Source organism: Manis pentadactyla, chromosome 14 (assembly GCF_030020395.1).
Source record: "Manis pentadactyla isolate mManPen7 chromosome 14, mManPen7.hap1, whole genome shotgun sequence".
Taxonomy (NCBI): domain Eukaryota; kingdom Metazoa; phylum Chordata; class Mammalia; order Pholidota; family Manidae; genus Manis; species Manis pentadactyla.
In genome coordinates, this window is record NC_080032.1 from 21,538,050 (window position 1) to 21,561,856 (window position 23,807).

Genomic DNA, 23,807 nt, shown 5'->3' on the forward strand with positions numbered 1-23,807 from the left:
GGAAAAACATATTTCAAGCAAACAACAGTGAGAAGAAAGCAGGGGTTGCAGTACTAATATCAGACAAAATAGACTTCAAAACAAAGAAAGTAACAAGAGATAAAGAAGGACACTACATAATGATAAAGGGCTCAGTCAAACAAGAGGATATAACCATTCTAAATATATATGCACCCAACACAGGAGCACCAGCATATGTGAAACAAATACTAACAGAACTAAAGGGGGATATAGACTGCAATGCATTCATTCTAGGAGACTTCAACACACCACTCACCCCAAAGGATAGATCCACTGGGCAGAAAATAAGTAAGGACACGGAAGCACTGAACAACACAGTAGAGCAGATGGACCTAATAGACATCTATAGAACTCTACATCCAAAAGCAACAGGATACACATTCTTCTCAAGTGCACATGGAACATTCTCCAGAATAGACCACATACTAGGCCACAAAAAGAGCCTCAGAAAATTCCAAAAGATTGAAATCCTACCAACCAACTTTTCAGACCACAAAGGCATAAAACTAGAAATAAACTGTACAAAGAAAGCAAAGAGGCTCACAAACACATGGAGGCTTAACAACACGCTCCTAAATAATCAATGGATCAATGACCAAATCAAAATGGAGATCCAGCAATATATGGAAACAAATGACAACAACAACACTAAGCCCCAACTTCTGTGGGACACAGCAAAAGCAGTCTTCAGAGGAAAGTATATAGCAATCCAAGCATATTTAAAAAAGGAAGAGCAATCCCAAATGAATGGTCTAATGTCACAATTATCGAAATTGGAAAAAGAAGAACAGATGAGGCCTAAGGTCAGCAGAAGGAGGGACATAATAAAGATCAGAGAAGAAATAAATAAAATTGAGAAGAATAAAACAATAGCAAAAATCAATGAAACCAAGAGCTGGTTCTTCGAGAAAATAAACAAAATAGATAAGCCTCTAGCCAGACTTATTAAGAAGAAAAGAGAGTCAACACAAATCAACAGTATCAGAAACGAGAAAGGAAAAATCACGACGGACCCCACGGAAATGCAAAGAATTATTGGAGAATACTATGAAAACCTATATGCTAACAAGCTGGGAAACCTAGGAGAAATGGACAACTTCCTAGAAAAATATAACCTTCCAAGATTGACCCAGGAAGAAACAGAAAATCTAAGCAGACCAATTACCAGCAACGAAATTGAAGCGGTAATCAAAAAACTACCAAAGAACAAAACCCCCGGGCCAGATGGATTTACCTCGCAATTTTATCAGACATACAGGGAAGACATAATACCCATTCTCCTTAAAGTTTTCCAAAAAATAGAGGAGGAGGGGATACTCCCAAACTCATTCTATGAAGCTAACATCACCCTAATACCAAAACCAGGCAAAGACCCCACCAAAAAAGAAAACTACAGACCAATATCCCTGATGAACGTAGATGCAAAAATACTCAACAAAATATTAGCAAACCGAATTCAAAAATACATCAAAAGGATCATACACCATGACCAAGTGGGATTCATCCCAGGGATGCAAGGATGGTACAACATTCGAAAGTCCATCAACATCATCCACCACATCAACAAAAAGAAAGACAAAAACCACATGATCATCTCCATAGATGCTGAAAAAGCATTTGACAAAGTTCAACATCCATTCATGTTAAAAACTCTCAGCAAAATGGGAATAGAGGGCAAGTACCTCAACATAATAAAGGCCATCTATGATAAACCCACAGCCAACATTATATTGAACAGTGAGAAGCTGAAAGCATTTCTGCTGAGATCGGGAACTAGACAGGGATGCCCACTCTCTCCACTGTTATTTAACATAGTACTGGAGGTCCTAGCCACGGCAATCAGACAAAATAAAGAAATACAAGGAATCCAGATTGGTAAAGAAGAAGTTAAACTGTCACTATTTGCAGATGACATGATACTGTACATAAAAAACCCTAAAGACTCCACCCCAAAACTACTAGAACTGATATCGGAATACAGCAAAGTTGCAGGATACAAAATCAACACACAGAAATCTGTGGCTTTCCTATATACTAACAACGAACCAACAGAAAGAGAAATCAGGAAAACAACTCCATTCACAATTGCATCAAAAAAAATAAAATACCTAGGAATAAACCTAACCAAAGAAGTGAAAGACTTATACTCTGAAAACTACAAGTCACTCTTAAGAGAAATTAAAGGGGACACTAACAGATGGAAACTCATCCCATGCTCGTGGCTAGGAAGAATTAATATCGTTAAAATAGCCATCCTGCCCAAAGCAATATACAGATTTGATGCAATCCCTATGAAACTACCAGCAACATTCTTCAATGAACTGGAACAAATAATTCAAAAATTCATATGGAAACACCAAAGACCCCGAATAGCCAAAGCAATCCTGAGAAAGAAGAATAAAGTAGGGGGGATCTCACTCCCCAACTTCAAGCTCTACTATAAAGCCATAGTAATCAAGACAATTTGGTACTGGCACAAGAGCAGAGCCACAGACCAATGGAACAGACTAGAGAATCCAGACATTAACCCAGACATATATGGTCAATTAATATTTGATAAAGGAGCCATGGACATACAATGGCGAAATGACAGTCTCTTCAACAGGTGGTGCTGGCAAAACTGGACAGCTACATGTAGGAGAATGAAACTGGACCATTGTCTAACCCCATATACAAAAGTAAACTCAAAATGGATCAAAGACCTGAATGTAAGTCATGAAACCATTAAACTCTTGGAAGAAAACATAGGCGAAAACCTCTTAGACATAAACATGAGTGACCTCTTCTTGAACATATCTCCCCGGGCAAGGAAAACAACAGCAAAAATGAGTAAGTGGGACTATATTAAGCTGAAAAGCTTCTGTACAGCAAAAGACACCATCAGTAGAACAAGAAGGATCCCTACAGTATGGGAGAATATATTTGAAAATGACACATCCGATAAAGGCTTGACGTCCAGAATATATAAGGAGCTCACACGCCTCAACAAACAAAAAACAAATAACCCAATTAAAAAATGGGCAGAGGAACTGAACAGACGGTTCTCCAAAAAAGAAATACAGATGGCCAACAGACACATGAAAAGATGCTCCACATCGCTAATTATCAGAGAAATGCAAATTAAAACTACAATGAGGTATCACCTCACACCAGTAAGGATGGCTGCCATCCAAAAGACAAACAACAACAAATGTTGGCGAGGCTGTGGAGAAAGGGGAACCCTCCTACACTGCTGGTGGGAATGTAAGTTAGTTCAACCATTGTGGAAAGCAGTATGGAGGTATATCAAAATGCTCAAAACAGACTTACCATTTGACCCAGGAATTGCACTCCTAGGAATTTACCCTAAGAACGCAGCAATCAAGTTTGAGAAAGACAGATGCACCCCTATGTTTATTGCAGCACTATTTACAATAGCCAAGAATTGGAAGCAACCTAAATGTCCATCAATAGATGAATGGATAAAGAAGATGTGGTACATATACACAATGGAATACTACTCAGCCATAAGAAAAGGGCAAATCCAATCATTTGCAGCAACATGGATGGAGCTGGAGGGTATTATGCTCAGTGAAACAAGCCAAGCGGAGAAAGAGAAATACCAAATGATTTCACTTATCTGTGGAATATAAGAACAAAGGAAAAACTGAAGGAACAAAACAGCAGCAGAATCACAGAACTCAAGAATGGACTAACAGGTACCAAAGGGAAAGGGACTGGGGAGGATGGGTGGGTAGGGAGGGAGAAGTAGGGGGGTATTAAGATTAACATACATGGGGGGGTAGGAGAAAAGGGAGGGCTGTACAACACAGAGAAGGCAAGTAGTGATTCTACAACATTTTGCTATGCTGATGGACAGTGACTGTAAAGGGGTTTATAGGGGAGACCTGGTATAGGGGAGAGCCTAGTAAACATAATATTTGTCATGTAAGTGTAGATTAGTGATACCAAAAACAAAGCAAAAAAAAAAAAAGGGCAGTTCCTGTGTGGTAACCTCCAACGAGTTCTACACAAGGGTATAAAGGGCATATAAAAGTGTAGGCAAAGGGTCTGTTTGTGTTTATACAGAGGATCAAAGCCTAATTGGGCTACCCCGAAAATGAACTAAGATACGATATGAAAAAGAACTTCCAACATCTGCACTCTCTGGAAGACTCATGCCAGAAGATGATCATCAAAAAACCCCAACAAAGATCCACGCACTGCTACAGCTGTAGATGCACTCATCCCACCCGTTCCTGGACTTGCCATGGGAATGAGGAAGGAGATATCTAAGCTGGCCTGTGCATACAGTAAAACAACAAATTTGACTGGATCTATACTGTTGGAACTCAACCAAGAATTTGGAGAAGTGCAAATTGTAGCGCTCCAAACTCTTACAACTACAGACTATTTACTGTTAAAAGAACATATGGCATGTGAACAGTCCCCAGGAATGGGTTGTTTTAATTTGTCTGATTTCTCTCAGACTGTTCAAGTTCAGTTGGACAATATCCACCATATCATAGATAAGTTTTCACAAATGCCTAAGGTGCCTTAATGGTTTTCTTGGTTTCACTGCAGATGGCTGGTAATTACAGATATGCTTTGGTTATGTAACTATACTCCTATTATGTTAATGTGTGTGCACAATTTAAGTAGTAGCTTAAAACCTATATACGCTGAAGTTACTCTACAAGAAGATATGTCAAAGAAATAATCAATCTTCCCATGTTTTCTTCCGCCTGCTACTTCTATAGCTTTTCTTCTTCCTTCCTAATTACAACCCTTAAATAGAATTCGTGCCTCATATCAAATTTACCGAGTATCATAACTCCTCCAAGTGGTAAAGATACCTCAAGACAAATGCTGGGCATAGAAGCCACAGGGCATAAATATGCAAAGAGTAAAAAGCTAACCTTTTCAAACAATAAGGCTTCTCTCTCACTTACCAACTTCACATTTCCCTGTATGGCCCTGGAAGATGACTGGTTAGCCAGAGACGGGTAAGATTCCTCAAGGGAGGAACAACCTAAGACAGGCACAGTCGCAGGGGGGCCATCACGTGAGAAATTGGGGATCAACAGAGGTGAGGCTTAGAACCTCACCCACCCGTTCTGAGAGAAATCTTCTGCATACGTGGATGTTTTATTGCCCTGGTCTAGCTTGGATTAACACATAGTCTACAGGCACACACCTGACCATCTACATTTGCTCTCTTACAACACTAAACTATGTTTTCTACCTTTATCTTGTATCTACCTACCACTTCAGCATTTTATTAAAAATAATAATAATAAAGAGAGAAATGTGGTATCCACATATAAATCAAGTATAAAAACCAAATGAGTATTCATATTTGAACTGACTGTTTAGAGTTCATAATGCATGAGCAAAACCAAAAGTTTCTGTGATGACTGCCCTTGTACTGTTCACCATGTAACTTATTCATTATGTAAGAATTTGTTCTACATGTAAGAACTTGTTTGTTATGCCTCAGAAGATTGGAGACTGACGAAAATTAGGCTTGGGGTTGATTAATGATTGTGCATTGAGCACTGACTCCCCTATACAGAATTTTATTGTCGTTAACAACCATTTGATCAATAAATATGAGAGATGCCCTCACAAAAAAAAAAAAAAAAAAAAAGGACAGACTTCCAATGGTAAAATAAATAAGTAACCGGGATGTAATGTATAGCATAAGGAATATAGTCAAGATATTGTAACAGCTTGGTAGGGTGATAGCTGGAACCTCGAATTATGTATATAAATGTTTTATCACTGTGTTGTACACTTGAAACTAATGTAATGTAATACTGTGCATCAACTACCCTTCAATAAAAAATAATTATTTAAAAAAAAAAAAATACAAGGGCAAACTTTGTCTTAATACATATTTGTAAATCATCCAAAATTTACAAATATGGCTATGAAGATAAATGTCTATCCTTTCAATGTCATGCCAAAACACTGTTTAACAGACCCACCCAGTGATTTTCTCATTCTCTAGGACAAGGGTCAGCAACCTTTGGCCAGGGAACCAAATCCAGCCTGTGGTTTATTTTTATACAGCCCTGAGCTAAGAATGTATTCTTTCTCTACTTTTTAAGAGTTGTAAAAGACAAAGATTAAAAAAAAAAAAAAGAATATATGACAGATGTTATGTAGCCTACAAAGCCCATATTTATTAGCTTGGCTTTTTACAGAAAGAGCTTTACAACTCCACTTTAGACTGTAGCATTGTTTGAACTTGCTGTTCATTACTTAAGAGCTCACACCCAATGAAGTGACCTGTTACAGATTTATATCCCCCAGAGCTGCAAATTATTTCTATGTGCTAAAAACTAAATGCTCATGGTTAGTTTGTACTGTTTTTTCCTTTACGGGACATTAACCAGTTTTGTATCTAACATAGCAATCTTACTCTTCACATTCCTTTATTCAAATGCCCGCAACACCAGTTCCTCAAAATGATTTTTGAACCTGCTTCATCTTAATGGTTCCCTCATTAATGAGTGAAATCTTATATCTGTGTTCATTTTCTATTTGTTCAGGAGTCATAATTTTAACTTCTTGAAAATTAGACTTGAACATGCATTTATTATTGCTTATGGCAAATATGAAGCAGATAATAGTGGTACTCCCATTTGCATAAAGGGCATAAATTATAGGAAATAATCCAGGCCCAAACCTTTAGGAATTAAACCTCTGGCAGGAAGCCTGGAAAATCAGTAAAATAAAATATGTACCCTCTAGGGAGCTTTCTTCCTGCCTGCAGTCAGCAGGGACCCTTCTTGTCCTTCTATGATATCGTTACCTTGTGGCTCTCCTTGCATCTGGCATCTATACTGTATTATAATCATCTCGTGAGAGTCTGTTTCCCCTCACCGGATCCTGAGTTTCTAGAGGTAGTGTGCCCTGTCTTAGTTGTCTTTGCACTGCTTGTACAGCACTCAGTAATGTTCATGATGGACCAACATGAAGTATAAAGGGCATCACCTTTCTGCCACAAGGTCCCGTTCAGGCCAGGTGTCCCCCTTTTCACCCTCTTCCTATTATGTCTCCATTTAATGCCTCTCTCCCAAGGTAGACTGCAAGTGCCCTCAAGGCAGGGACAGCTGACTAGCCTGTCCCTGCAGCCGTCACGTATCCCAGCGTGCAGCTAAGCCTAGGAGGCCTCAGAGGAGCAGGAAGGTTCAAACCTTTGTCCTTTGCCACTAGGTTCATGTGTCGTGGCATTATTATTTCTGGTTATCATCAAAGCTAAAATACAGAATCATTTTATTGGCAGTGAACCTCAGTTCATCTTGAAGCAACATGAAATGGAATATCCCACTACTGCTGACCAGTCATAAAATCCAAATCTCCCCATTGAGGCACACCTATTTCAGGTATGAACTGTTCTAGAATGATTCGATTTATTTGTGTATGTATGATACATAATCTAAAATGATTAGATTTCATTTTAAGTTTAGTAACCTTGTTTTGCTTTTTTCTTCTGCCATTTTTCAATGATGCCTTATATTTATGACAGTTAAATCTAGTTTTTAATGTATGGCAATATGGTGTTTTATTTTTTATCTAAAGTCAGTTTAAAGAAAAAAGTAAACAGTGCAGGTATATGCATATATGACAAAAATTGTGAAGCTCTATTCAAGTAAATAAAATTAGTTTTTAGTGGAGAAAGGATCATTTACCAAGATGTGGCTTAGCCTGAGTGGAATGAGGCCAACAGTCAACCAATGAGTCCCATCACTCCCGTTTCACTGTCTGCTAATCTACACAAAAGGGGTGTTTTTCTTAGATCAAACTTTTCCTCCAATTCTTAAAGTAATCTGTGACCCAAACACAATCACCAACTTCACCAACTACTACTGCAGTTCAAGTCTGTGCACCAATTCCACTGCTCACCAAGAAATCTTCTGATTCGTAATTTACTAATACTACTAATTACCAATTGCCAGGTCCCTTGGCTTAAGGAAGGCAGTGTTCTGGATAGGAGATTCGAGATGTCTGGTTATTGGAAATAAAGACTTAAAATGAGTAAACTGACATCTGGTTTCCAAATCAGTCTCATGAAATTCATATGTGTGTCTCATTTGTTTTGACCAAGTTTTTTAACTTAAGACACTAAGAACCAACCTTGGACATCAAGTGTCTCTTCCCTGCTTTACCACCCCCCCTCCGGGGGCTCTGAGTATTGTTTAGGTGTCATGCTTAGTGCCCAGTGCAGTGCCTGCCACAGGTGGACAGACCAGAGATATGTGTATATTACACGTGAAACAAAAGCTATTCACCCATAGCTGGGGAGGCCTGGTAGTTGTATACAATGTGACATACCACAGAGGGGATGACTTACCTCTGTGGCAGCATTTCCAAGGGTTACTGAGTTGGAGGAAGAGTTACCCAAAAAAGCGAAGAGCAGTCCTGTTTTTAATGAGCTTTAGTCCAGAATACGAAACAAGGCGCTAGCTGTTGCCTCCATGTTAGTACAGTTGTAAACAGTGGCTTTCTCTTCCCCCACAATGGCAAATTACAAAAGCCTACCAGATGAACAGGATGAGACATTTATCTGTTTTTGAGAAATTGCCCTGGAAGTTAAAAATATTATTGCAGTTTAAAAGGCTTTCCATATACTCTTTGCCACACACCTATCCTGTTTATTGTTTCAAATTCTATGACTTTCTTGATCCAAGAGATTTTGTAGGAGAATCTCTCTCTTGAGACTTTCAGTGTGCAAGGGTCGTTCTTCTTGGTTTTGGCGCTGACCTCACTGGACTTCCCATCACTGGATGAGTAAGGAAGCAGGCATGGTTCTTTATGAGTTCTTCTGAGGAACCTTGATTGTGACCTGTAAGAGGGGTACAGAGAAGTATTAAATCTTCACCCTTCCCTGTGATCTGTGGGTGCTCTCAGCTGGGTGCTGCATGAGTATGAGCAAAAGGGCTTTCCTTCCTTTTAGTGCCTTGGCCAACTGGCCAATCCCAGAAACTACCGGGCTGTGCTCTGTGAGACTGAACTGTCTCCCCTTGACCCAGTCATTTTTTATTGTCTAGGGCAGAGGGAGATGGAGCTGCTATGGCATCTAGTGGTTAGGAGTCAGGAATGCTGCTCCACACCCAGCACCGCACAGGACAGCTCCCCAAAGGGGAATCCACGGAATTATCCCACCCCAAACGTCAAAGAGCACCAAGGTTGAGAGATCCTGATGACCTAGATCCATGTTGTCCTCCAGAAGGAACAAAGCAAGGAAGACGACAGTGTGCTGAATGGAGCTCCCAGGTGTCTCAGCGTGTCAAGTGGGAAGATTCCAGGTGCGGATGGCTCTGGGGTTGAACCCAGCTTTATCCCCTATTAGTCCAGTACTTCACCTCTCTGTGCCTTGTTTCCTTATCTGTAAACTGGAATAATAACTATCTCCTTCGTGGGTTGTGGGCAGCAAATGAGACAACACATAATAAGGTGTAGCACAGACTGGCACAAAGCAAGCACTCAGTAAAAATGAATTTGAAAGAAATTTTTTCATCAGTTCCTCTTGCAAACTTGACTCCTCTTCTGTAAAGTCCCTATATTTGTTAGTATCACTTGAGTTCCCACAGCTCAAAATACAGGAATCCTTATCCTGAGCAGTAAGCACAGTGCCTGGCACAGTGTGGGTGCTGGGCTGAGTCAGCGTTGCCTCCACCACCTATAACTCCCAGCAATCAAGTCCTGCCAATTCTTTCTTCAAAAGATTTCTCCCATGCTTCCCAACATCTTAGTTTCCCAGGCCTCTGGTGTCAGCAGCTTGGACTCATCTCAACTCAAGCCCCCTCTTTCAGGCTCTCCCACGGGGCTCCAGTCAATCCTTAGATACGCAGTTCCTCAGGATCAGTCCTAGCCTCCTCTCCCCTCATGCCACAGCTACCTAACCTCTGCCATAGCTATTGTTTTGATGAAGAGTAACAGAACAATGACACCTCTATGTCAGTTTCAAAGCTGAGTCTCAACTCTTGCGTCTACTGGAAATTTCTCAATAAGCAAACAAACATGTTTATTTTATTCCAGTCAGCTTCTGGAGAATACAGGTAATCTTTAAGCTCTCCGTTCTCAGGCTCAGCACTGAGGTACTGCATGAAGACCACTATTTGCCTTTCCTCACGATGCTTGCCTTGAGCCTTCTCTTCCCAATCCTTGAAAAGCCCAGCTCAGCTCATTTCTCTTTTCTTTAAGTATCACTTGTAAGCTTGTTCCTGGTTAAACTGTAGTTAGTGTTTATTGTAAAGAGAAAATCATTTTCACTATAGTATCTTTCTTGTTTTTTTCTTTTTCTTTTTTAAATTTTTTCTTAAGGTACGATTGATGTACACTCTTATGAAGGTTTCACATGAGAAAACAATGTGGTTCTACATTTACCCATATTATCAAGTCCCCACCCATACCCCAATGCAGTCACTGTCCATCAGTGCAGCAAGATGCCGCAGAATCACTAAGTCCCTTCTCTGTGCTACACTGTTCTCCCCGTGATCCCCAACACCATGTGTACTAAACATAATACCCCTCAAACCGTTCTCCCTCCCTCCCCACCCACCCTCCCACACCCCTCCCCTTTGGTAACCACTAGTTCATTCTTGGAGTCTCTGAGTCTGATGCCATTTTGTTCCTTCAGTTTTGCTTCAGTGTTACACTCCACAAATCAGGGAAATCATTGGCATTTGTCTTTCTCTGCCTGGCTTATTTCACTGAGCATGTCCTCCAGCTCCATCCATGTTGTTGCAAATGGTAGGATTTTTTTCTTTCTTATGGCTGAATAGTATTCCATCGTGTATATGTACCACATCTTCTTTATCAGTTCATCTACTGATGGACACTTAGGTTGCTTCCATATCTTGGCTATTGTAAATAGTGCTGTGATTTGAAACTGGGCTCCTGCATTCTTACAGTAAATTCCTAGGATGGAATTCCTGGGTCAAGTGGTATTTCTATTTTTACTTTTTTGAGGAACCTCTATACTGCTTTCCACAATGGTTGAACTAGCTTACATTCCCACCAGCAGTGAAGGAGGGTTCCCCTTTCTCCGCATTCTCGCTAGCATTTGTAGTTCTTAGTCTTTTTGATGCTGGCCATCCTTACTGGTGTGAGGTGATATCTCATTGTGGTTTTAATTTGCATTTCCCTGATGATTAGTGATGTGGAGCATCTTTTCATGTGTCTGTTGGCCATCTGAATTTCTTCTTTGGAGAACTGTCTCTTCATATCCTCTGCCCATTTGTTAATCAGGTTATTTGCTTTTTGGGTGTTGAGGCATGTAAGTTCTTTATGTATTTTGGATGTTAACCCCTTGTCAGATATGTCATTTACACATATATTCTCCCATACTGTAGGATGTCTTTTTGTTCTGTCGATGGTGTCCTTTGCCATACAGAAACTTTTTAGTTTGATGTAGTCCCATGAGTTCATTTTTGCTTTTGTTTCCCTTGCTTGAGGAGATGCGTTCAGGAAGAATTGCTCACGCTTATATTCAGGAGATGTTTGCCTATGTTGTCTTCTAAGAGTTTTATGGTTTCATGACTTAGATTCAAGTCTTTAATCCATTTTGAGTTTACTTTTGTGTATGGGGTTAGACAATAATCCAGTTTCATTCTCTTGCATGTAGCTGTCCAGTTTTGCCAACACCAGCTGTTGAAGAGGCTGTCGTTTCCCCTTTGTATGTCCATGGCTCCTTTATCATATGTTAATTGACCGTATATAGTTAGGTTTATATCAGTACTCTCTAGTCTGTTCCATTGGTCTGTGGCTCTGTTCTTGTGCCAGTACCAAACTGTCTTGATTACTGTGGCTTTATAGTAGAGCTTGAAGTTGGGGAGCGTAATTCCCCCTGCTTTATTCTTCCTTCTCAGGATTGCTTTGGCTATTTGGGGTCTTTTGTGGTTCCATGTGAATTTCAGGACAATTTTCTCTAGTTCGCTGAAGAATACTGTTGGTATTTTGATAGGAATTGCATTGAATCTGTAGATTGCTTTAGGCAGGATGGCCATTTTGACAATATTAATTCTTCCTATCCATGAGCATGGGATGTGTTTCCATTTATTGGTATCTTCTTTAACTTCACTCACGAGTGTCTTGTAGTTTTCAGAATATAAGTCTTTCACTTCCTTGGTTAGGTTTATTCCTAAGTATTTTATTATTTTTGATGGAATTGTTTTCCTGATTTCTGTCTCTGCTGTTCATTGTTAATGTATAGGAATGCCACAGATTTCTGTGTATTAATTGTGTATCCTGCAACTTTGCTGAATTCACATATTAGATCTTGTAGTTTTGGAGTGGATTCTTTAGGGTTTTTTATGTACAGTATCATGTCATCTGCAAACAGGGACAGTTTAACTTCTTCCTTGCCAATCTGGATGCCTTTTATTTTTTTATGTTGTCTGATTGCCATGGCTAGGACCTCCAGTACTATGCTGAATAGAAGTGGGGAAAGTGGGCATCCTTGTCTTGTTCCCGATCTTAAAGGAAAAGCTTTCAGCTTCTTGCTGTTAAGTATAATGTTGGCTGTGGGTTTGTCATATATGGCGTTTATTATGTTGAGGTACTTGCCCTCTATACCCATTTTGTTGAGAGTTTTTATCATGAATGGATGTTGAATTTTGTCAAATGCTTTTTCAGCATCTATGGAGATGATCATGTGGTTTTTGTCCTTTTTGTTGATGTGGTGGATGATGTTGATGGATTTTCTAATATTTTACCATCCTTTCATTCCTGGAATAAATCCTACTTGATCATGATGGATGCCCATTTTGATGTATTTTTTAATTCAGTTTGCTAATATTTTGTTGAGTGTTTTTGCATCTGTGTTCATCAGGGATATTGATCTGTAATTTTCTTTTTTTGTGGTGTCTTTGCCTAGTTTGGGTATTAGAGTGATGCTGGCCTCAAACAATGAGTTTGGAAGTATTCCCTCTTCTTCTACTCTTTGGAAAACTTTAAGGAGGATGGGTATTAGGTCTTCACTAAATGTTTGATAAAATTCAGTGGTGAAGCCATCTGGTCCAGGGGTTTTGTTCTTAGGTAGTTTTCTGATTGCCAGTTCAATTTCGTAGGCTGCGCATCACGGAGGGGGTCCTTGGAGCTGTGTAGCCAGCCAGGGAGCTGGAGCACCTGAAGATCATGAAAGCTCCCAACCTGCTGGGCAGAGTGCACCCGGACAATTTTGTCTACCTGTCCTTTCTCCTGAGCATTAAGCTCTGTGTAATCCTTGCCCCTTTAGCAGCCCTCTTGCTAAGGACTGCCCGCCTTTCTTTTGTCCCAGAGCAGCCGGGTATGGATCCCTGCTTTCCACAAGTGGCTGGCATCTCAGTCTCTCCAGGAATTCTGCCTGTCTTAGCTTTCCAACCCCCCAGTCACAAGAGTACCATGCAAGCACCATGAAATGTAGGTTTGTGCTCCCGGAGCAAATCTCCAGAGTTAGGTATTCAGCAGTCCTAGGCCTCCACTCCCTCTCTGCTTTGTTTCTCTTCCTCCCGCTGGTGAGCTGGGGTGGGGGAAGGGCTTGGGTCCTGCCGGGCCACAGCTTTGGTACATTACCCTGTTCTGTGAGGTCTGCTCTTTTCTCCAGGTGTATACAATCTGGTGCAGTCCTCCTTCCTGGTGCTCTTTCAGGATTAGTTGTATTAATTATATTTTCATATTATATGTGGTTTTAGGAGGAAGCCTCTGTCTCACCTCTCATGCTGCCATCTTTAATCCTCGCTTGTTTTTTTCTTTTTTATAAATGAAGCTATCGGAGTCTTTATATATATATATACATACATAGTTTTTAAATGGAACTTATTCTGCATATATTGCTTTGTATCCTGCTTTTTTAAAGGATGAGCACTTTCCATATCAAATATTCTGCAAAAATAGTTTTAGTGGCTCCAGGATATTTGGGTGTTATGTAATTTATTGGGCATTTTACTACATCTGATTTTTCCCTCTCAGACAATGCAGTGATGAATATTATAGAAATAATGCTTTCCTTATATTTCTGATAAGTTATTCAGGCTATCGTCCTATCACTGAAATTACAAAATCAAAGGATATGGGTATATTTATAGTACTTGATAGATAATGCCCTACTGCTTATTAGCAGCTTCTCGCTACTACTTCCTTTCAGTTTTTATAGAACTTGGCGTATAACAAAACCCAGCAAAAGACTATAGGCATAGCGGTGGTCAGACTCTAGTTGTTTCTCTCACAACAAAGTAGAGACTGGGTCTTTACCCTCTTTTGTAGCTTAAAACAAGAAACTAGTAATAAATACTAATGGACTCCAGCATGAGGCAGGGGCTGAGAAGGCACCATACTCACGGTTTTCACTTCTGTGTATGCCTGCAGTCCATACTCTCCCAGCTCCCGGCCATTTCCAGACATCTTGTAGCCACCAAATGGTGACTGGGCTCCAAACACATCATAGCAGTTGACCCTATAATTTGAAATGAGATTTCAGAAGAATTCTTGGGAGATATGTGTTACAGCCCTCAGACCTCCTAAACTGCTCTAAAATTTTATTGAGAAGAAAAATGGATACAATAAAAGCAAAAATGAACAAATGGGACTACATCAAACTAAAAAGCCTCTGTACAGCAAAGAACACCATCGTTAGAACAAAAAGGCCTCCTCCTACAGTATGGGAGAATATATTTGTAAACGATATATCCAATAAGGGGTTAACATCCAAAATATATAAAGAACTCACATGCCTCAACACCCAAAAAGCAAATAACCCAATTAAAAAATGTGCGCAGGATCTGAACAGACACTTCTCCAAAGAAGAAATTCAGGTGGCCTACAGGCAAATGAAAAGATGTTCCACATCGCTAATCATCAGAGAAATGCAAATTAAAACGACAATGAGATACCACCTCACACCAGTTAGGATGGCCAACATCGAAAAGACTAGGAACAACAAATGCTGGTGAGGATGCAGAGAAAGGGGAACCCTCCTACACTGTTGGTGAGAATGTAAATTAGTTCAACCATTGTGGAAAGCAGTATGGAGGTTCCTCAGAAAACTCAAAATAGAAATACCATTTGACCCAGGAATTCCACTCCTAGGAATTTACCAGAAGAAAACAAGATCCCAGATTCAAAAAGAAATATGCACCCCTATGTTTATCACAGCACTATTTACAATAGCCAGGACATGAAAGCAACCTAATTGTCCACCTGTAGATGAATGGATAAAGATGTGGTACATATACACAATGGAATATTATTCAGCTATAAGAAGAAAACAAATCCTACCATTTGCAACAACATGGATGGAGCTGGAGGGTATTATGCTCAGTGAAATAAGCCAGGTGGAGAAAGATAAGCACCAAATGATTTCGCTCATTTGTGGAGTATAACAACAAAGCAAAACTGAAAGAACAAAACAACAGCAGATTCATAGACCCCAAGAAGGAACTAGCAGTTACCAAAGGGAAAGGGGTGGGGAGGGAGGGATAAGGGGATTAAGGGGTTTAGAGATTAGCACACATAATGTAGAGGGGGCACGGGGAAGGAAGTATAGCACAGAGAAGACAAGTAGTGACTCTATAGCACCTTACTATGCTGATGGACAGTGACTGCAATGGGTGTGTAGGGAGGACTTGATAATGTGGGTGAATGTCGTAACCACAATGTTGCTTATGTGAAACCTTCATAAGATTGTATATCAATGATACCTTAATAAAAAAAAACGGATGGGTAGAGCCACCATAAGAACCAGCTGTGTAGGAACTGAAAGCAAGTCACATGCAAAAAGCTGGTCCCCTTGCCCTTTGGGATGTGGTTACAGATAGATGTTAGTAACAGACTGGACCACAGAAGAACTTCCCATTTTAATGGGTCATTTTTGCTAATTAAGTACTAAGCTTTTTTTTTGTTTTGCAATTTTTAAGATTATTTTATTTTAATTGAATTTAAAACTCACCACTTCAAGGTGTACAATATAGTGCTTTATATATAGCATATACCAAATACTATGCCACCATCACTCTTTCTAAACCAAAACATTCCTATCACCCCAAAAAGAAACACTGTACCCAACAAGCAGTTACCTCCCATTCAGCCCCTCTTCAGCCCCTGATCTACTTTCTGTCTCTATAGATTTGCCTGTTCTGGACATTGCATATAAATGGAGTCATACAGTATGCGGTCCTTTGTGTCTGGCTTCTCTCACTTAGCATCATGCTTTTGTGGTCCATGTTGGAGCATGCATCGGTGCTTCAATCCTTGTTATGGCTGAATCATATTTCATTGCATGGATAGACCATATTTTGTTTATCCATTCACCTACTAATGGACATTTAGGTTATTTCCACCTTTTGACTGTTGCAAATAATCTGCTCTGAACATCAGTTACACTTTTTTGTGTGGATTTGTGTTTTGATTTATCTTGGATATATATATACCTAGGGCTGGAATTACTAAATCCTGTAGTAATTCTATGTTTGATTTTTTGAGGGCCTGCTAGACTATTTTCCATAAAGGCTGCAACATTTCCACCAGCAATGTGTGAGAGTTCCAATTTCTCCATATCCTCACCAACATTCAGTATTTTGTTTTGTTTTGTTTTTTTAATTACACCATCCAAGTAGGTATAAAGTAGGTGCTAAGCTTTTAAGACATAGGTATAGGCACTCACTCTGGTCTCCTCCTCATGTTACAGCTTGTAAGGAGCCTCCAGTCCTTCATCTGCTTGCCCAAGAATCGGTCCATGGGCATCGTACTAGAGGGAAGTTCCATCTCATGCAGAAGAGGAGATGGGAAATCTCTAATCTATCTGCTATACTACACCCTGACCCAAGAGGAACTGAGCCCAGCACCCAAAACTGTGGTATATGAGCAGTGGATTCCAGAAGATCCTGGCTTGGGAATCCCTGCCTGGAATTAAGGGGTTACTGGGAGGCTCTTACCACACAGTGCCAGCCTGTAGGGCTTGGGACAGGTAATTGGCTTTGTCCAAGTCCTTCGTGAAGATGGCTGCAGCCAGCCCATACTTGGAATTGTTGGCTCTCTCAACAACTTCCTCTATCGTCTTGAACTTCAGGATCTGCATCACTGGCCCAAATATCTGGGGTAAGAGAGCATAGTGGGAGGGTGAAAGCAGACATGGAACCCCGTGCTGTCCAGTTCTCACAGTGTTGAGCAGATAATTCCAGATGTGGTAGTAAGAACCCAGATATACCTTAATAGTTCCGGAGGGAGATAACAGGTCCCATGTTCATTCAAACACAAAGGGAAGGAAGCTAATGAGGATCAGTTACCTGCTATGTGCCATGTGCTTCATATACCATATTTCTAAATGACCCTACAAAGTAGGGGTTACTGGTGTGTTATATGTAGTTTCAAAGAGCTGAAGTCAGTCATTCAGCAAGGCACTCACTAGATGCTGAAGAAACAGTTGTGAACCAAATAGGGTTTCTACTCTCGAGACACTCAGATTTATCTTGTACGTTCCCTGCCTTATTCTTGGAGTGAACCATTTCTTCAAGGACTCCTGCTTCCTTTCAGTGGAGAAATGAGCTGTAGAAACCAAGACAAGGAAGCTAGGTGTGCTTGCTGCTGTCAGGGTTTGGCCGCTGTCCCCCCTACCATGGAAGAGCACTGGGGGAACTGTAAGTGATCAGATTCCATTCTAATCCTTTGATTAGGTTACAAGCAGTGTCAGGAGTGGTGGGAGCCCAGAGGAGCGACCTGGCCTGACTGAGCAGTGGGGAGAGGTGTCAGGGAAGCCTTCAAAGAAGGGATGGTCAAGAGTGATACCACAGGAGCAGCAACTGGCCAAACCGGAGTGGAGTGAGGAGCGGGAGTTCCAGACACAAGCATACCCAACATCCATTCTCCACTAAAGGAATTAGGATGGAGAAAGTCTGGATGGAGGTGGGAAAAGACTGCCAGGAGCTCATCGTGGTTGGAGCAAGGTCTAAGATGGGGCAGGCATTATGGACTTCAGGCACTAGCAAATGCAGAGACATCACCTACCTCTCTGGAAAAAATTTATATTTGAAATTTCCCCAAGAAAAGCATCAAAGTAGTCATGATGCAGTAAGAACTCAGGATGGCCTTTTTTACCCTGATTTTGCATTGTAACATTATTTTATTTTGATTTATACATGAAAAGGAGTGGCACCGTAATATTTTCCCTACATAGAACCACTAAAGGTCTCAATCTACCTGGAGTGAGTGGAGCTTCAGGAAGTGGAGTGAGTGTGAACTCTGAGAGGGCAGAGAACACCTCTTGGACACCCCTGGATCTCCAGGGTCTGTGGAGAGCCTGGCACAATAGTAGGCATTCAACAAGTATTTGTGAAATGAATGATCAATCACACAGAGCTCTCTGGTCTAGTTCAATGTCCTGCTCATATGGAGACCACGAGAAGGGCTAGGCAAAGTCATTTCTTGATTCATGGCTTGCAGGAACCAGTACAAAAAAGGACTAGAGGCTATGCCAAAGAATTTAGAAGCTCCCCCAGACAGTGGGTAGCCATAAGAGGAGTGTGACAAGATCAGATGTGAATTGTAAATAATGTGTCCTAGGCACAGAGCCAGGATTCGGTCCAAAGCCAGCTGATGGGTCATGGTGTCAAGATGCAGGACTGAATTGTCCACTTCTCCTCCCAGGAACCATCCCCCGAGCACTGGCCCCATGCTAACCTCCTCCTTTGCAATGGTCATGCCATCTTGCACGTCTCCGAAGACAGTGGGCTGGATGAAGTAGCCACGGTCAGCAGCTGCGCCTCCGCCACACAGCAGCTTTGCCCCCTCTTCCTTCCCAGATTTGATATAGCCAAGGACTTTCTTAAACTGAGTTTCATTGACCTGCGGGAGAAGAAGCCCATCAATATTAGGGAGATGCTAGAATGAGGCCTCTTGTAGCTTCAGGCATAGAACCACACAGGCAAACAACTGAGAAAAGGACCTAGGTCATGAATAATCAAAGCTCACAGGCAGAACTACAAAGGGCCAATAAACATAAGAAAAAGGTTCAGTGAACCTCATAAGCCCTTAAAGAAATGTGTATCAAACCCACTGATTTTATTTTTCAACTATGAGATTACTAAATATTTAAAATAGTAAGAAAATACGTCTATGGCAAGGGTATGTTACATACATTATAGTATTTATACACTATTAGAAGACTAATACAATGTCATGTCAATTATAATTCAATTTAAAAAAAGAACTATAAGCTGGCACAGCTCTTTTGGCAAGTGATTTATTAATATCAGTCAAAACATTAAATGTTCATACCCTTTGATGCAGCTATTTAACCTCCAGGAATTTATTCTGCATGTCACAAAGGACATTCACAAGCTAGGTGGCATGAAAGCAAAACAGAAACAATTCTAAGTACACATCAGTAGAGGGGTGGGTTAAAATGATTATTGTATATGTATATAATATATACTATGCCATCTTTAATAGATCTGTGAACTGACACAGATATATGAAGATATTCTGTAAAGAAGGGGAAAAACTTGTAGAATACATATTATGTAACCCTGTTTTTGTTAAAACAAACATACAGAAACATAACTTTGGGGTTACCTGTGGATAATGAACATGGAGGGGAGCAAAGGGCCTTATTTTTTATTTTAAACATTTTTTATTAAAAATTTTATAAGCTTGTATATAATATTGTGAATAATTAGCCATGAAGCACAAAGAAAAATGAGAGAAAAACAGATGTTGGGATTCACAGCAGCAGCACAGTCCACAGTAGCCAAAAGTGGAGCCATCCCAAGTGTCCACCAGCCAATGAGTGGATAAAGAAAATGTGGTACATCCATATAATGGTGTATTAGTCAGCCATAAAAGGAATGAGCTATCAGGCCATGAAAGACATGGAAGAACCTTACATGCACATTGCTGAGAAGAGCCAGTCTGTAAAGGCTACACACTATATAACCATATGACATTCTGGAAGAGGCTAGACTAGAGAGACAAAAAAAAATCAGTTTGGAGGGAGGAATGGGTGAATAGGTGGAGCACAGGACTTAGGGCAGTGAAACTCTTCTGGGTGATACTGTGATAATGGAACAATTTTTATACATTTGTCAAAATCCATAGACTGTATGCCAAGAATGAACCCTAACATAAACTGTGGACTTCAGTTAATAATAATATATCAGTATTGACTCATCAGTTATAGCAAATGTACCACACTAATGCAAGATATTAATAACAGGCAAAACAGGGGGGGGTATAATATGGGAACTGTATTTTCTGCTTTTTTCTATAAACCGAAACTGTCCTAAAAATAAAGTTTATTGATTTTTAAAAAGGCTCTCTTGGCCAGCACTGGAGCCTGGGAAGTGGACATCGGCAGCACAAGACCCTCAGGAGGGTGCAGCCTGCAGAGCTGCCCCCCTGGTCCCCAGAAGTGGGCGCAGAGACTTATGGGATCTGAGCATCCCTGACCCTGCGGACTGTTTGCCTCTGGGGAGATAGCTGGAAGAGGCCAGCACAGAGCTCTGGGGGGTGAGCCCAGCATAGGCCGGGTCTAAGGACTCACTGGGAATAGGACTAGGGTGTAAGAGGAAATTGTGGGAAGAGGAACTGTTATTTATTATAATTATTACTGACTATAGTTTTATTCATTAAAGTGAATACATACTCATGGTAAAAAGAAAATACATATTTTAAATCAAACAGCTCAGAAGAGTATAAAGTAAACCCATAAAGAGTATAAACTCCCGAGAGATAACCACAGTTAACAAACAGTTGTGCATTTTTATGGACGGCAAAGGTCCAGGAAACAGTACCTTTTGCACATTTATTTTGTGTACATTATTGTGTATTTATTATGTGTACATAATTTACAGAGTGCTTTCCATTGCTGATTTCCACTTCACAGCCACATTCCAAGTTAGGAAAGACAGATGTTACAGATGAAAGACAACTCAGAGAGGGCCTATGGCTTCCCAAGGATGCATAGCTGTTACATGGCAGAGCCGAGCCTTAAAGCCAGGCCCACCTGACTCTGAGGCCCCTTCTGCTGCTTCATGCTGGCTGCAGATGCCAGACCCACCTGCAGCTGCTGGGCTTACCTGGGGCCCCTGCTCCGTCTGGCTGTCAAAGGGGTTCCCAACCACACGAGACCTGGCCCGGGCAACACTCCGCTCCACAAACTCAGCATAAACGTCCTCCTGCACAAAGGTTCGGGAGCCTGCACAGCAGCACTGGCCCTGGTTGAAGAACAGGGCGAAGTGGGCCTGCTCCACGGCCCAGTCCACTGGGGAGGCAGGAGGTGACCGTGAGAAGCAAAACAGGACAGCCCTGGCCCCAGAGGCGTCATACTCTCTTAACCCATTCACACCACCACTGGTGTTGGTGCCTGCTGGGTGCCCTGGGCTGGAACTAGACTGACCCAATCTCTCCCTTCTCATGGTGGAGACTGAGCTGCAGACAGACAATAGCAGCAAGAGAACCTATACAGCCATCCTATGGCAGTCAGGGAAGGCTCCCTCAGGGAGAGCAAACCGGGAGCTCTTCTGCAGCACCAGGAAGGACATGAGGGAGGAAGAGTAGTCTGGCCTGAGAGAAAGTGTGCAGCCTGGTGGGCAATGAAGGAGTCTGGCCTGGCTGGATTTTAGGGAGCAAAGAGGAGAGAACCAGGAAAGACCAGGTCAAAGGGCCATGAGGGCCGTGCTGGGAATCCAGCCTCATCCCGATCCCCACAGACGCCGAAACCGGCAGGAGTGAGTGAACCAGAGTCCAGACAGCTAGGGCTACCTTCAGCACCAGACCTCCTCCCGAGACCTTACTGTCAGCATCTGACATGATGATATTGGGGCTCTTTCCTCCCAGCTCCAGGGTTACTCTCTTGAGGTTACTGTTCCCTGAAGCAATCTGGATTAGGTGGCCAACCTGTTGAGGAGCAGAAACAGACAAGGTCACAGTGGGGGGAAAAAAACAAATGGTCTCATAGACACAGAACAGAGGACCCCATAGCTTGAAGGAGAGGCTGGATTACAAGAGACCTGGAGAATTTCACCAAATCTAGATATTCAGTTGGCATTGCTGCCCCACCCACCTGAACTCCTGGGATGACAATGACAGTAACCAACACTGCTGTGTGCCTTCTACATACTAAGCGCTGGCTACATACCAGACACTGTGCTAAGTACTTTGTGTGCATTATTAAATCCTCACAATGACCTGAGGTGTGGGTGACTCTTTTTCTTGACTTAGAAATGTGGAAGCTGCAGCTCAGAGTGGTCAAGTCACTTGCTCAAAGTCACACAGGTGGTAAATGTGCAATCAGAATTCAGTCGGAAGCCTGCATACAATACCAGTTCAGACCCACTCTCCTGCCTCCTTCCCAGTGTGTTTTGAGTGTGGTCCCCCAGTACATGGCACCCTCTGTGAGGACAAGGTTGGGGTGCTTCTCACCTCTACATTCCCAGAGCGTGACTCAAGCCATCACCGTACTTATTTGTTGAATAAATGCATGTTCAGTGAGGAAACCATCCTTTCTGTAAGATCCTCAACATCTGCTTGAGGCATTCATTTAAGCAGTGACAAAGCACAGGAAGAACCCAGAGTGCATTATCTTGGCCACCATCTGCCCTCCTGGAACCCCCATCACTGTAGAGGCTGAATGTTTGCAGGCTCTTTATCTCAGGGGGAGTGTTTGAAGATTGTATTAATTACACTAGTCAGTGTACCTTCTCTTAAGTCATGCAATGAAGGCTTCCAAGAATTCAAAGGTAGGAGAAAGGTACCTTTTAAGAAGGAATTTTGGAGATTACAAATCAAGGAGTTTATGTTAAAGGAATCTCCCAGCATCTCATTTGTCTTTGTCTCTCTGGGGCCTGACACAGAGCAGCCTCACTCATTCACTCATTCACTCATTGAGCACTTAGTGTGGGATAGACGTTTGTGGGACATTTCATAAACTTTATCTCCCTCCAACCCTGTGAGGTGGTGCAGTTATTATCCCCATTTTACACATGAGGAACAGAGGCTTCAGGAGGCTAAGTGACATGGCCAAGACTGCACAGCTAGTAAGTGCTGCTAAAACAGTTTGATTCCAAAGCACATTAATTTCCCCATTACATCATACATACTATCTGTACTGCATAGATGTTGCCATCCTTACTTTAAAGACAACAAATGGAGCCCCATAGACATTCAGTGAATCATCTCATGTCATAATGGCAAGGCCAGGATTTGAACTCATGTTTTTCTGAAGCCCACCCGCTTTAATCACCAGAGAAGTGCCAGTCAAGGAGCCTGACATGCCAAGGTGCTTTGACCTTGGGCAGGCAGTCAGCTGTTGGCTTTATCAAGTCTAGACAGTCTTAGCTTCTTCATTCTATATGGAATGCTAGCCCCTAGCCACCCCAACAGCAGATGGAGTGACCACCAACCCACAGATGGCTTGACCCTGACAGTCCTGCTGGCACACATGAGGCCCCTCACTTGAGCTACTCAGAGGTAGTCCTAAGGGTGGAACCCCCATGCAGTACCCAGAAGCTAATCTTGAATGCATCATCCTCTGAAAACTGGGAGCTTGAGCCAAACATGCCACATGCTTGAGGCCCTAGAGATGCCTTACCTCAGTGGAGCCTGTAAAGGCCACTTTGTCCACATCCTCATGGGAGGCGATGGCGGCCCCAGCAGTGGGGCCAAATCCAGGAACAATATTGACCACGCCAGGGGGAAAGCCAGCCTATGGACAAACAGCCAGAGACACTGAAGTCATTCTACTCCAAAGGTCCTGGACATAGGAATATGCTTCCCAGAGAGGCTAAAGCAGTCTGCCCAGGACACAGGTATGCAGAAGCCAGTCC

The 23,807-nt window shown here is 41.7% G+C and overlaps 1 protein-coding gene across 1 annotated transcript in view; it reads right to left on the reverse strand.

The window, feature by feature from the left end:
* Positions 1 to 8,417: 8,417 nt before the first annotated feature.
* Positions 8,418 to 23,807, reverse strand: part of ALDH2 (aldehyde dehydrogenase 2 family member) — a 30,377-nt gene continuing 14,987 nt past the window's right edge. Inside the window, exons 7-13 of the mRNA XM_036929495.2 lie at positions 23,573 to 23,686; positions 21,777 to 21,879; positions 21,060 to 21,244; positions 18,664 to 18,828; positions 16,923 to 17,080; positions 14,332 to 14,446; positions 8,418 to 8,854 (exon numbers count right to left, since the gene is read on the reverse strand). Coding sequence (XP_036785390.2) covers positions 8,822 to 8,854; positions 14,332 to 14,446; positions 16,923 to 17,080; positions 18,664 to 18,828; positions 21,060 to 21,244; positions 21,777 to 21,879; positions 23,573 to 23,686 — 873 coding nt within the window. The 3' untranslated portion in view covers positions 8,418 to 8,821. The remainder of the gene's footprint in view (positions 8,855 to 14,331; positions 14,447 to 16,922; positions 17,081 to 18,663; positions 18,829 to 21,059; positions 21,245 to 21,776; positions 21,880 to 23,572; positions 23,687 to 23,807) is intronic.